The sequence below is a fragment of the Solanum lycopersicum genome, chromosome 10, assembly GCF_036512215.1.
Source record: "Solanum lycopersicum chromosome 10, SLM_r2.1".
NCBI lineage: Eukaryota > Viridiplantae > Streptophyta > Magnoliopsida > Solanales > Solanaceae > Solanum > Solanum lycopersicum.
In genome coordinates, this window is record NC_090809.1 from 24046747 (window position 1) to 24060724 (window position 13978).

Consider the following 13978-nt stretch of genomic DNA (forward strand, 5'->3'; position numbering starts at 1 on the left):
TTGACTACAACTAATGTCTTGACTCTACAAGATGGTTAAGATTGTTATGTGATCTATTCGGATGCATCCAGAGTTGGCCTACGTTGTGTATTGATGCAGCGTGATAAGGTTATAGTGTATGCCTCTCTACACATCTTTAAGGTGCATGAGAAGAACTATCTAACTCATAACCTCGAGCTTGCAGCAGTGGTGTTTGCACTCAATATATGGAGACACTACTGGTGTAGTTTTCATGTAGATGTGTTCAGTTACCATAATAGTCTTCAATATGTGTTCACCTAGAATGAGTTGAATCTTCGCTAGAGGAGATATCTTGAGTTTCTTAAGGATTAAGATATGAGTGTGCATTATCCTCCATATAAGGCTAATGTAGTAGTAGATACTCTTAGTAGATTATCTATGGGTAGTGTATCCCAGGTTGAGGAAGAACGGGAGGAGATAGTGAATGATGTTCACATGCTAGGTCATTTAAGATTTCGCCTTATAAGCATAATAGATAGTGGTGTAACAGTTAACAATTGGGTGGAGTCTTCTTTAGTAATGGATGTTAAGGAAAAGCAAGACATTGATCCAATTTTGCTTGAAATTAAGAATGTTTTCCACAATCAGAGAGTGGAGGTTTTCTCCCAAGGGGCAGAAGGTGTACTTCGCTGCCAGGGTAGATTGTATGTTCCAGATGTGGGTGAGTTGGGAAAGCATATCCTTGCAGAAGACCATAACTCCAGATATTCTATTCATCTAGGTTCCACTAAGATGTATCGCGATCTGAGGGAAGTCTATTGGTGGAATGGCATGAAGAGGGACATAGAAGATTTTTTTGAGTAAGTGGCTGAATTGCAAGGAAGACAAGGTAGAAAATCAAAAAACATGAGGTATGACTCAAGAGATTGATATTCCTACTTTGAAGTGGAATGTGATCAATCTATATTTCATCACAAGGTTACCTCGTACTCCCAGAAAACATAACTCCATTCGGGTGATAGTTGATAGGGTGAGTAAGTCTTCTCGCTTTTTTGCGGTCAAGACGACAAATTTAGCAGAGGACTATGCCAAGCTTTACATTAATGAAATTGTGAGGTTACATGGGGTTTTTTTCCCTATCATATCAGATAAAGGTCCTCAATTTAGCTCTCATTTCTCGAAGTCATTCCAGAAGGGTCTTGGTACTCAATTTAACCTAAGCACAACATTTCATCCTCAGACGTATGGACAGGCGGAGGATACCATCCAAATCCTATAGGATATGTTGAGGGCTGGTGTGATCTATTTTAAAAGGTAGTTGGCATGCTCACCTTTCTCTTATTTATTTCGCCTTCAACAATAGCTATATTTCCAACATTAAGATGGCCCCCTACGAGCATTTATATGGTCGTAGATTTAGATCTCCTATATGTAGGTTTGAAGTAGGTTAAACAACATTGGTAGGGCCAGATTTAGTCCTTTATTCTATGGAGAAAGTTCAAATCATTAGAGATAGACTTAAGACAACCCAAAGTAATTAGAAGTATTATGCAGATGTAAGGAGAAGAGAACTAAAGTTCCAAGTTCATGATTGTGTTTTTAAGAAAGTCTCACCTATGTGAGGGGAAATGAGCTTTGCAAAGAAAGGAAATATCAATCCTAGATATGTAGGCCCTTTCAAGATCAAGAAAAGGATTGGCAAGGTTTCATATGAGTTAGAGTGTCCAGCAGAATTAGCAGCCGTGAATCTGGTCTTCCACATCTCGCTCTTGAAGAAGTATGTGGGTTATCTAGCCTCTTTAGCGCCATTAAAAGTGTGGCGGTGAAAGATTTTCTTACTAATGAGGATGTACCTGTTGGGATTCTTGACTCTCAGGTTAGAAGGTTGAGAAATAATGAAGTCGCTTTAGTAAAGGTTTTGTGGGGGAGTCAATTCGTATAGGGAGCTACTCGGGAAGCAGAAGCAGCCATAAAAGCCATGTATACTCACCCCATTCCTTCTTATTTTACTCCAACTTGAGGTAATAGTTCCTCTTCAGTTTTCCAGTCAATCATGCATGAATTTACTATTACAATCATGTCCCCTCAGTTTGTACTAGCATTTTTAGTGTATTTCATGTTCTCAAAACTCAATTAAGTAAAAAACTCAGTTCTCAGTGTTTAATAGTAGGGTTTATAGCTCTCTCCCTCTATTCCATCTAGTTTAGTCTTCATTTGAATAAAAAGGTTCCCAAAGGGGAGATAATGTAAACCCCTGTATCCAAAACAGGCCAAAAATCTAGCTTTATAGAAAAATCTGCAGGTGCAACCAACGGTGGCATCGATAAACCATAGCCTTACGCACGGTCTTTCTTGCACATCAGTTGATGGGGTTAGAAACTCCCAAAAATCCCAGCCCAAGAAAATTGGTTAAGTCTTGGTCGACGGATAAACCTACGGTTCATAGGTCAGATTATGTTCCATAGTCTATGACCATCGATTGATACCGAAATCACCCTCTCTCTTACAAGAGCCACTGTTAACCAACACGGTCCATAGGTGGACCCACGTTTCGTAGGTGTAACCGTAGGTTTAAATTAGTAGATAATTAAAGGGTAAGTACAGTTGGTTCAACTTTAAATGGTCATACCTCTAAAGAAAAATTGAATTAGGTGTCACATGACCTACCCACAAATATGTAATTAAATTATCTATCCATAGGCACCGACCTCTCAAATATTAGACATCCGAGTAAGATATTATTCCCATTATAGTAAAAGACTATCGAATTGGCCAAAACTACCGACCAAACGATGGACCGTCAGTCCTGGTTATCGCTTCATCTGAAAGCAACTAACTCAGGGGTCTTTTGGTCTTTTCCACTTTCTTTAAACCCTAAATACGTCATTTTTACCCTAATTAATCATTTTTAGTCATATTAAGACTAGAAACATAACAAGATCTTACTTAAGTCAAAATCATAAATCAAAAGCTGGAAACATAGAAGCATTAGAGGAGAAAAAGCTCAAGAACTCTAGTTAAAGAACGCTACAAGGTTCCAACAACTCCAGCCCCAAAATTTTAATTTTTCTCTGTGAATTTCATCACCATGTATGTGGGACTTCACTAGTGGGTTCTTTTAACCCATTGTGTCCCAGTGTTCAGTTAGATTCTTGATTCCCATACCATAATTAGACCTCAAGTTTCTAGAACTTCAACAAATCTTCATGAACTTATTAGTTATTGTTCCAAAAAAGATTATCTTGTTATTATTCAGTTTATTGCATGAATTTTTTTACCCTAGCTACATATTTCTTTAGTTCTTGAATTACACATGATAGGTCAGATATTTAAGTTACTTCACATATACATGCCTTAGTCATAAATGCATAATTACCAAATCATTTATTCCATTCTGTGTTTGCATGTTTAGTTTTAAGCTATCAAGTATTTATAGAAACTTTAGACATAAATCAGTTAACTATAAAAAATCATGGGAGTAGCATAATACAGAGTTGGACTAGGGTTCAGCGTACTCAGTTGTCTCAGAACTACTAGCTAAGTAGGTTATAAGTCCCCTCTAAGGGCAATCAATTTAGTGATCACTCCATGATGCCTTTATACCTTTGGCAGGGAATACTTATTTTTCTCGATGAGGCATATACATTGGACTCCACATTTATCTTATGTGGTTTTTGTTATCACTTATTAATAGCTCCAACAGTACAGTCAGACTCTCTTAAATAGGACATTTGTCAGTAAATTCAGTATTCAATTTCAACATGTTATAAATTGGTTGTTTCATCCATCTAACTCATAATTCAGTTTATCATGTTCAAATTATTATATTTACTTTTGTGCTTGTTCTGTTATGTTTTGATTCAGTGTTATTCTATCCTAAAAAATTAGTACCTTTCAGGTACTGACGCACATATGTACTATATCTTCTCGTGATGTAGGTTCAGGTGTTGAGGATTCTGTGGTTGTAAGGTGCCCTATTTTATTTATTTTGATGTTAATAAGACTTCAACTGTGTTGTGATTGGTATGCTCCACTTATGTTGGTGGTGTTATGGCTTTACTTGCAATTTATATGTCTTTCTTGGCGTTACTTCATGTATTATTGTGATCATGGCCTTATTGCTAACTATTTGAATTAATGTGGATTATTTGTGTAGTTCATTATGTGAAGTATGATGATATCTATCTACATGTTAAGTAATATGAAAGTATATGTGTTCTATTGATGTTATTGAAGGTGATCATGTTAGACTATGAGTGTGGCTTTGTGTGTATAGTCTTAGGGTTAATGTACGTCATTCCTACATGATTATATGAGTCTATATTGTTCATATTGATGTTGATAAAATAGTATATAGGATGAATTGAAAATGATAATAGTTACTTCAATGTACTTCTAAAATAACATGTCATGTGTGCTGAGGTGAAGTATGTGGTGTCTTGTCTTCGTTGACTTGTATCCCTTACTTGATGTGTGTATGAATATGAATATGTGATTTCTTGACTTAGGTTTTTAAGGATCTTAGTCTTGTATGTATGAATCACATGAGACATTAAATGATGTTAAGAGAATCTTTTATGTGAAACTTTGAACCTTGTTGTAAGGTTGTGAATGTTAAGTCGTAAGTCTTAATGGCATCCTTCAAAGTAAAGGAATGACTGACTTAAGGTTGATTGGCTTGAACATAATCATATTAAACCTTCGGAATGTCATCATGAACTTCTTGTCGCCATTGTGAGGTAGACCTAGTGGACCTTTTTTCGTATGGTAAATGTTATTAGGTTATGAACTTGTTATAAAAACCCATTTATGTGAACCTTATGTGTGAATTACTATGTGAAAGAAGGCTAGCACCGAGTGAGTATGGCAAGGGATGTAATTCTTGTTAAAGAGTGAAACTAGATTACAAAGCATGCACTTCATATTCCTTAACCATGTACCTATATGTTATGTGTTTAAATTCTACCATTGGCAAGTAGAGCAACCTCATCGTAGTAGGATAGAACTCTGGATTCCATGTCTTTCTATAATGGTCTATGTCAGTTATACCCTATTTTCATCATGTGGGATACATACTAGGATTAGAGAAGTTTTATGAAGTTTAGGTGGTGGCATTAGACTCTATCTAGACATTGCACAATAGGCTTATAAGGTGTTAGTTAAATTCCCTAGGGCTTGTCCAAGACCATTACTTGAATGTCCATATGTGATGTATGAATCTATTATTGAACTAATGAACTAATGAATTATGTTATGAACTATGTAAATGAATGAGTACCTAATCTAAAGTGACTTAAGAATTACTTAGCTTAAGTTTGAATAGGGAATAAGGGATGATCTCTTCATGTATTATCTTTTGAAGTCTTGAGAAAGACTCTTGTTAGATAAGTTTCTAATTATGTGGACATGATCTAAGCCTTAGGGAGTCTTAAGGATTACTTAAGTAATCTTGAAGTGGTCAATCGTACACGTTATTTTCTTGATTTACTTATGTAGGTGTTTTGCTAGCCTATTGTAGGAGAATGTCATATTATTTGTGTGTTCATGTTTTGATGTCTTTTAAGAGTGTATCTAACTTATTATAAGTAGTATTGAGGATCATTTAGGCATGTCAACAGAGGGTGTTTGGGAGGTCTCTCTTTGTGTTGCTTAAGTGAGTCTTAGGATCACTTTAAGTGGGATGATTACATACTAAGAGATGACTAAGGTGAAGGTAATCAACCTTAATGTATAGTGAAGGGACTTCACTGTAACGGTGAATGAGCTTATTGAAAAGTGACCTCTAAAATTATGATATTTTGTTTAAATGTTATCTTATGTGTTTCTAAGTTGTTAAATGTTCTTATTATGATTATAATATGATTTTAAAATGAAATGATGCATATTTATACTGAATCTTCATTTTCATGATTTTCATGCATTATGCAACACTTAGTAAATGTGGTTGTACTAATACAAGCTTTAATCTATAGCTATAGTTGTTGGTAGGTGACGAGCATTTTGTAAGGGAAGACTTGGACTGTATCACTTTCAATAAAAGTCGAAGTATGTCCTCTTTTTGACTCGAGGGCATATATGTCTTTTATGTTTCCATTGAAATATATTAATAGGCTACGTATTTCTATATTGATATTTTGTATGGGCCGTGTCTGAACTATTCTTGTGTCTTAAGATTATGAGATTGAGACTTAGTATTTCCTATGACATTATATGAATGATATTTTTAAAGACAGTGTTATGTTTTATGAAAAGTTTTATTTCCGCACAACTTTTCACTATGTTATGCGATGAATGATATGTAAGGGCTTGTAAAAGACCTCCGACAGGTCATGTATGCTGGTTGCAATCCGAGATTGCCCTAACTTCTAGGGTGCAGTTTCCGGATGTGACAATGGGGTTCCTTTGTCTATCATATCAGATAAAGACCTCACTTTTCCTCTCATTTCTTGAAGCCATTACAGAAGGGTTTGGTACTGAAGTTAACCTTAGTACAACATTTCATGTACAGATGGATGGATAGGCAAAGCATAACATTCAGACCCTACAGTATATGTTGAGAGATTGTGTGATCGATTTCAAGGGTAGTTGGGGTGATAACATCCTCTTTTTGAGTTCCCCTACAATTATAGCTATTGTTCCAGCATTCAGATGGACCTTTATAAGGTTCTGTATGTTCGTAGATTTAGATCTCTTTTTGTTGGTTTGAAGTAGTTGAAGCAGCATTTAGAGGGCTAGATTTAGTCTATCATGCTATGGAGAAAGTGCAACTCATTAGAGCGAGACTTAAGATAGCCCAGAGTCATCAGAAGTCTTATGCAGATGTAAGGAGAAGGGAACTAGAGTTCCAAGTTGATGATTGGGTTTGTGTCACCTATAAAAGGAGTGATGAGATTTGGAAAAAATAGGGAAACTCATTTCTAGATATGTAGGCCTTTAAAAGAAATTTGAAAGGGTATAAAAGGTGGCATATGAATTAGAGTTCCAACAAGAATCAGCAGCAGTGCATCCGGTCTTCGACATCTCACTCTTGAAGAAGTGTGTGGGTTACCCAGCCTTTATAGTGCCATTATAGAGTGTGGCGGTGAAAGATAGTCTTTCTTATGAGGATTTACCAGTTGAGATTCTTGACCTCCAGGGTAGAACGTTGAGAAATAAAGAAGTCACTTCAGTCAAGGTTTTGTTGAGGAGTCAGTCAGTAGAGCGACCTACTTAGGAAGCAGAAGCAACCATGAAATCCAAGTCTTCTCACCTTTTTTCTTCCGATTCCACTCAATCTTGGGGTAATAGTTCCTCTACAGTCTTTTAGTCATTCATGTTTGAATTAAGTCTTAGAATCATGTTCCCACAGTTTGTATTTGCATTTTCCGCATATTTGCTTGTTCTCAGAACTCAACTCTTTTAGAAACTCAGTTTGCAGTGTTTAATAGTAAGGATTACAACTCTCTCCCTCTATATCAGCTAATTTAGTCTTCATTCAAGGAAGAATGTTCCAAGGGCGAGATAATGTAACGCCCCGTATGTAGAACATAACAAAAATCAGCTTTTCAGAAATCTGCAGGTGCAGTTGACGGTCACCATCAATGGATGGTAGCCTGACCCACTTCTCCTAATGCACATCCATCGATTGTGACTGAAACTCCCCTAAGACGCAACCCAGAAATTTTGAGGAAGCGTCAAATTACAGAAGAACCTATGGTCCGTAGGTTAGACTACGGTCCGTAGTCTTAATCCATCGATCAAGAGCCTATTTACCCACTCTCTGACAAAAACCACGATAGACCAGCACGGTGCGTAGATGAACCTACGGACCGTAGGTAGAAATAAGAAAACATTTAGGAGTAAAATGAATTTGGGTCCACTTCAAATGATCATAACTCTTAGCTCAAAATGAATTAGCTGTCCTATGACATACCAAAAGAAAGATTAAAATCAAACCTCCCGATAATGAGTTATGCCCGTTTTAGTAAATTCCTATCGAACTTACCCAGCCTATGTACCCAAACGACAGACCGTTGATTGAACAACTACCCGTCAGTCCATGATATCATTTAGTACTACATCAATTGAGTCAGGGGTCTTTTGGTGTTTTTACACTTCGTTTAAACCCTAAGATACTTTATTTTTACCCTAATAATCACATTTTAGTTAGTTTAGGCCGATAAAACTAAAAGAAACTTACCTAAGTCAAATCATTAAATCAAAGCTTAGAAAATTAGAATCAAGAATGGAGAAAAACATCAAGAACCTTAGTTCATAGAATGCAAAAAGGTTCCATCAGTTCTATCCCCGAAATCAAAATATTTCTCCTTGGATTTCATTACCAAGCATGTGGGATTTCACCAGTGGGTGCCTTTCACCCATTGGGTGTCTAGTTTTCAGTCAGATTCTTGATTCCCATATTATTATTAGACCTAGGGTTTATAGAACTTCAACAAAACTTCATGAATTAATAAGTTATATGTTCCAAATAATATTATCATGTTATTAATTACATTATTCTATGAATTTCAGAACCCTAGCAGTGTATTTCTTTAGTTCATTAACTACATATATAAGACCAGATATTTTAATTACTTTAGATATACATGTCTCAGTTATAAATGCATAACTGGAATATTAATTATTGCATTCTCAATTTGCATGTTCAGTTTTGAACTATCCAGCATATAAAGAAATTCAGTCATAATGTCTTATTCACTTGATTCATTGGGAGTAGCATAATATCGAGTTGGACTAGGGTTGAACGTACCCACATAGTCCCAAAACTACTAGCCAAGTAGGTTGTAAGTCCCCTCTATGGGCAATCTGTTTAGTGATCATGCCATCATACCTTTATGACTCTTACAGGGTATGTTGAGTCCTCTCGATGGGGCGTATTCATCGAACTCCGCATTTATCTCATGTGGTTTTCTTTGCGGTTATACTAGATCCCATAGTGAGTTAGATTCAACTGCATTGACCATTTATAAGTATATCAAGTATTGAATTTCAATATGTTTTAAATTGTTCATTGTATGCAGTTAGCTTAGAAATCAATATATCATGTTCAGATTATTATACTTGCTTTTGTGCTTGTTCAGTTATGTACTATTTCAGCTTTACTATATCTACATGCTTCGTACCACCACGCACAGACATATACGTTTGCTACATCTTCTCATCATGTTGGTTTAGGTTCTTAGCATCCAGATCACGCTTAGATCGATTCCCGATCTCTAGTTCAGTTGATTCAGAGGTTAGTCCTTATTATCCGAGGACAATAGTCATGAGTTCATTTCATATTTTTATTTATTTAGTTTTAGTTTTTACTAGACATAGTTGGGGCTTGTCAAAATATTTCAAGTCAGTTAGAGTCTGACTTCTGACATAGTTGGTTTGAAATTAGTATTGAGTTAATAACTTATTTCTATTTAACTAATATGTATTTAAAATATTTCAGCTATAGTATATGGGTATTCCCCATCTTTTAAGTTAAAATTATGATTTAGCTTCTGCATTAAGTTTATTTTCTTTAGTATACTCATGATCATGCCAGTAGGGTTAGCTTGGGATCACTTGTGGTTCTAGGTTTCATCTTCGCATCTTGGGGGAAGTTTGACACATGAAAATCTAGGTGAACGTCAACTTTAAATGGTGAATGTGAACATTAATCTGAACGTGAGCGTCAACATGAATGTTGACATTGTAATGTTCCACAAAATGTACTTATCTAGTGAAGAGTCTATTAGGTTTTAAGAATGTGTTTGGGGGTACATAGGCATCCCAATGCCCAATATTGATTAATATGGGGCACGTTACAATATATTGGCTTAAGGGTGTTAGCAAATATCTATGTATTAACAATAACATAAAAAACTTTGATGGTTAAATTCTCCAATTCAAGCTTGTTTAGGAATTGTACCTGCAATGAAGACCCTAAGCTAAATTTTTTCAATTCTTAGCCCATTAGGTACAAGGCATCCAAGTGTCAAGCCTAGGTACCATAGCACATGCTCATATAAAATGATCATATAGAACAAATAGTTCCCAAGGAATTTGTGAGGATACATGGGATAAGAAGTGAACATTCCATATGCAACTACAAAGTGCACGGTTAGGAAAATGCACAGGAACACATGTGCAAGCACATGTGCCACCGGTCGTATCAAGACATGTGGGGTCGAGCTTCCTAACCAATACTAGGCTCTAAATAAAGTACCTAACTAGATAACTAGCCTAGGACTAACTAAAATAAACTAACTAGTGTGCCCTAAAATTAATACCTAATCGGGTTACACTAGTCGAGTAACTAACAAAAGAAACATCCTAGTACCAAACCTAGGATGGTCGCGTTGGTTATGGTCCAAGTGTCTTAGAGGTACTTTAGGAATTACACTAGGTCAAAGAATTAATTAAATTAAAATCATGGTCAAACCCTAAACCCTTTGCCAATTTTCAGAATTTGGCTTAGTCAAATGATCTCCTATATTTAGTCAATTAAGGAGGGGATTTTTGTAATTATCTAATTGATTTATTTAATTAAGTTAATTAGCCTAATTTTAATTAGTCAATATTTAGTTCCTAAGACTTAGACTCACGTTGTAAATCAAAAACGGTGAACCAACGTAAGAAAAATAGAAAAATACTCTCGATTCTCTTTAGGCAATTTCAAGTAAAATTCTTCATGATTTTTGTAGAATGTACAGGTTAATCTTCGTAGATTGAATTCTACAGTAAGGTATGGGTTTTCTATCTTGTATTCCTTTCTCCATGAGACTTTTCAAACGTTTTGAATTCAAGAAAACTGAAACAATGTTTTTTCCCAATGAAATTGTCAAATGATTATCCCCCTAGTTATCCCTATTTCCGATTCTAGTAGTATGTATAATTTAAATATCAAGTATGTTGTTGATATATGGTACAAATTGATCATTATGTGTAGATTTCTACAATTTGATAATCTCGAATGAGACCTGTAGGTTAGATCTGTATGATTAGAGTATCATTTACATGAGATAAGAAATATTGTAATGCCTAATTGTGTTCGAGAAGATGAAATTGTTTTAAGTCATTTATGAAATTCAAATTACTATTCAAAGGAATGAAGGTTTCCATTATTGTGTGTGTTTACACTAGATGTTTTTGTAAGTGTTTGGAATGCAATGTTTCCAAAAAGAAAAAATAATGAGAATCAAAGTTAGGTAATGAATCTTCAATGCCGAATCAACATTATAGCTTGGCCAAACTAAGAACTGAATTATTCTTATAAGCTAATAAAATATTAAAAGTTGGCTTGCTTAAAATTATGAGATTACTATAGTATATACATGAAGTTAATTGACTTGGCTAGTGATAATATCATGAAAGTGTTTAGTGCAATTTTAGTTTATGCCAATAAATTTTCTAGCAATATATTTCAAAAATATGTTATAGTATTGGCTAACAATTAAGTCATAAAGATTGACTTGACAAGCTGTAACTCATGAAGTCATAGCCTATGGTATGCCAATGATTTGGAAAAGTTCAAACATACCCTATCTAAAAATGAACTTGTGAGCATAATAGCACATGGAATAAGTTCGTATAACTTTCATAAGGAATGGTACAAGACTACCAAATAACATTGAACAAGATAAGGTCAGTAAGGAAATAATAATTGTTTTTGAGTTATGAAATTGATCTTTAATGAGGTGTTAAAGGAAGTGAGAATTTTCAGTTGCACCTAAACAATTATGTTAAAGATTTTCACAAGGGTGTTAGAAATCGTGAGACAAGTCTCATTCACACCATAATGATTGTGTAAGACTTAAGTACACATTCATCAAGTAGAGAATAGGATGACAAGTCATCCGTTGAGTTAAGCATACCTCACAGTGAGAGAATTTTCTCTTGCACCTAAATAATCATGGTAAAGATTTTCACATAAGAGGGTGTTAGAAATTGTGAGACAAGTCTCATTAACACCATAATGATTGTGTAAGACATAAGTTCATATTCATTAAGTATAGAATGGGTTGACAAGTCATTCGTTTAGTTAAGCATACCTCATACTAGAAGCAAATTTCCTTAATGTATGATTCAACTCTAAAAGATGTAAAGTATGATAAATTGAGCTAAGCACTCATAGACTAGTAATGAGATTGTGCAAGCACATGTAAGCCTCATGAGATGAGACTACCACGAATGATGATAAGGGTCTCAAAAATTCTCCTAGTCTATGGACTATGTTGCCAGTATAGGTTACTATCTAGTGTATCCACCTGAGAAAGTTATTAAGTAGTCGATTTAACTTTGGTTGGTGAACCACTTCTTAGAAGTGTGGGGAAGACACTAGATTTCATGGTAGATCACATGATCTATGTCGATGAAATGCTAACGATTTCTTTAAGAAATTAAGTAAGAAGAAATAAATATCTAGGATGATGAGGCGTGTTCGGATTGAATGACCAAAGGGTGAGGTTAGTCTAAGTAATTGTGTAAGTCATTCTTAGTCTTGCTTAGAAAGATACCAATGGAAGTCTTAAAAGAATATACTAAGTCATCCTAGCATGTTCAAAGTGAACATGATATCAACAAATAGGAAATGTATGTTCAAAGTGAAATAAGTAAGCAAAAGCATAAGTATATCAAACCATCAATGTTTGATAAGAATAAAGTTTTAACAGTTATTGGCTTATGCTAATAAAGGGAGAGAAACATAATGACTCATCAATTGGAGTATGAATTTATGCCCCAAAATATTTATGTTATGCAAATTATCAAATAATAGGCATATTCAATAAATATTTACTTATAAAGACTTTATGCCCAATTTAACAAGAATGGAAAGAATAACTTGTGAGTAGGGTAATCAAATCATTTCCATATTCTTTTGGATTACATACTTGATTAATCGTAGCAATGAGACTACAACAAATCATTGCACTCGTAAGTAAAACATAGGATTAAAAGAGATCATTGAACTACACAACAACAAGAAGAAAAGACTGAAAAAAGAAATTAAGGCTGGGATAGGTAGATATCGACCTAAGGGGAGCAAAAATATTAAATTTTGCTTCAGTTGTTCTAAAATTATGATCATGATTCCAAAGTATTATGTTCATATAGAAAATGAGTTGTGTGTTTTAAATGCGTGAATATATATCATATCCATAGCATGATACATAAATAACGAAATAGGAAAGTGATGTGACTTCACTTTTCAAAAATGTCATGTTGTTATATGAAGAACTTTCCTTGATTATGCATAGTCCTTATATGTTTTTGTGCTTACACCCATACGTAGTACAAGTGTATACTAACCCATATACAATTATTATTTTTATAGGTGCAGGTCCTTGAGGTTGATTGAAGATGAGTTGATGCTATTTGGACTAGTAACTCCAGACTTTGGTAGGTCCTCTTGATTTCGAGGATGCCAACATTTTATACTGTAGCTTTAGTATATTAGACATAGCTAGTGGATGTTGTCCCTAGCGTTTTCTTTCAAACATTTGTTCAAGATTTTGTATTAAGACTGGTTCGGCAACTATTAATGATATTATCAATTCATTATTTCCATTGTTCAATATGTTAATAGATGGTTGTTTATTTTGAGCTGTTAATATATCAGTCTTACGCAAGAATTATATGAAGTCTAAGTACACTTCAGTAAATTTAAAAAGTTTTAAATTTTCCGCTAAATTTAATTGTATGATTGTGATGAAAGCTAAGAAGAGGCTTCTTTACTATCTCTAAGAGGTTAACAACGCCGGTCTCATCTAGGGTCTATCACCCTGGTGTGACAAATAAACATTAAAATCAATGATATCGGCTACGACAATGTGAACATAAAAATCAATGTGAACATCTATATGAATTTCAATGTCAATGTCAACATCTACGTTTATGTCGACGTTAACATCAATGCCAACATGAACATCAATGTGAAAATGTAACATTAATTCAACATCAACATCAATGTCAACATCAACATCAATATGAATGTGAAAGTCAACATTAAAATCAACGTGAACAACAACATAAACATCAACGTCAA

At 34.6% G+C, this 13978-nt stretch overlaps 1 protein-coding gene across 1 annotated transcript; it reads left to right on the forward strand.

Moving 5' to 3' along the window:
* The first annotated feature begins 336 nt into the window (after positions 1-336).
* LOC138338755 (uncharacterized) lies at positions 337-825 on the forward strand. Its single transcript, XM_069289842.1, has one exon. It carries the CDS (start codon positions 337-339, stop codon positions 823-825), a length of 489 nt encoding a protein of 162 aa, XP_069145943.1.
* Positions 826-13978: the final 13153 nt, after the last annotated feature.

What these genes read in the sequence shown, in the direction of transcription:
- LOC138338755 (XM_069289842.1), top strand. Translation starts at nt 337, where the DNA reads ATGAGTGTGCATTATCCTCCATATAAGGCTAATGTAGTAGTAGATACT.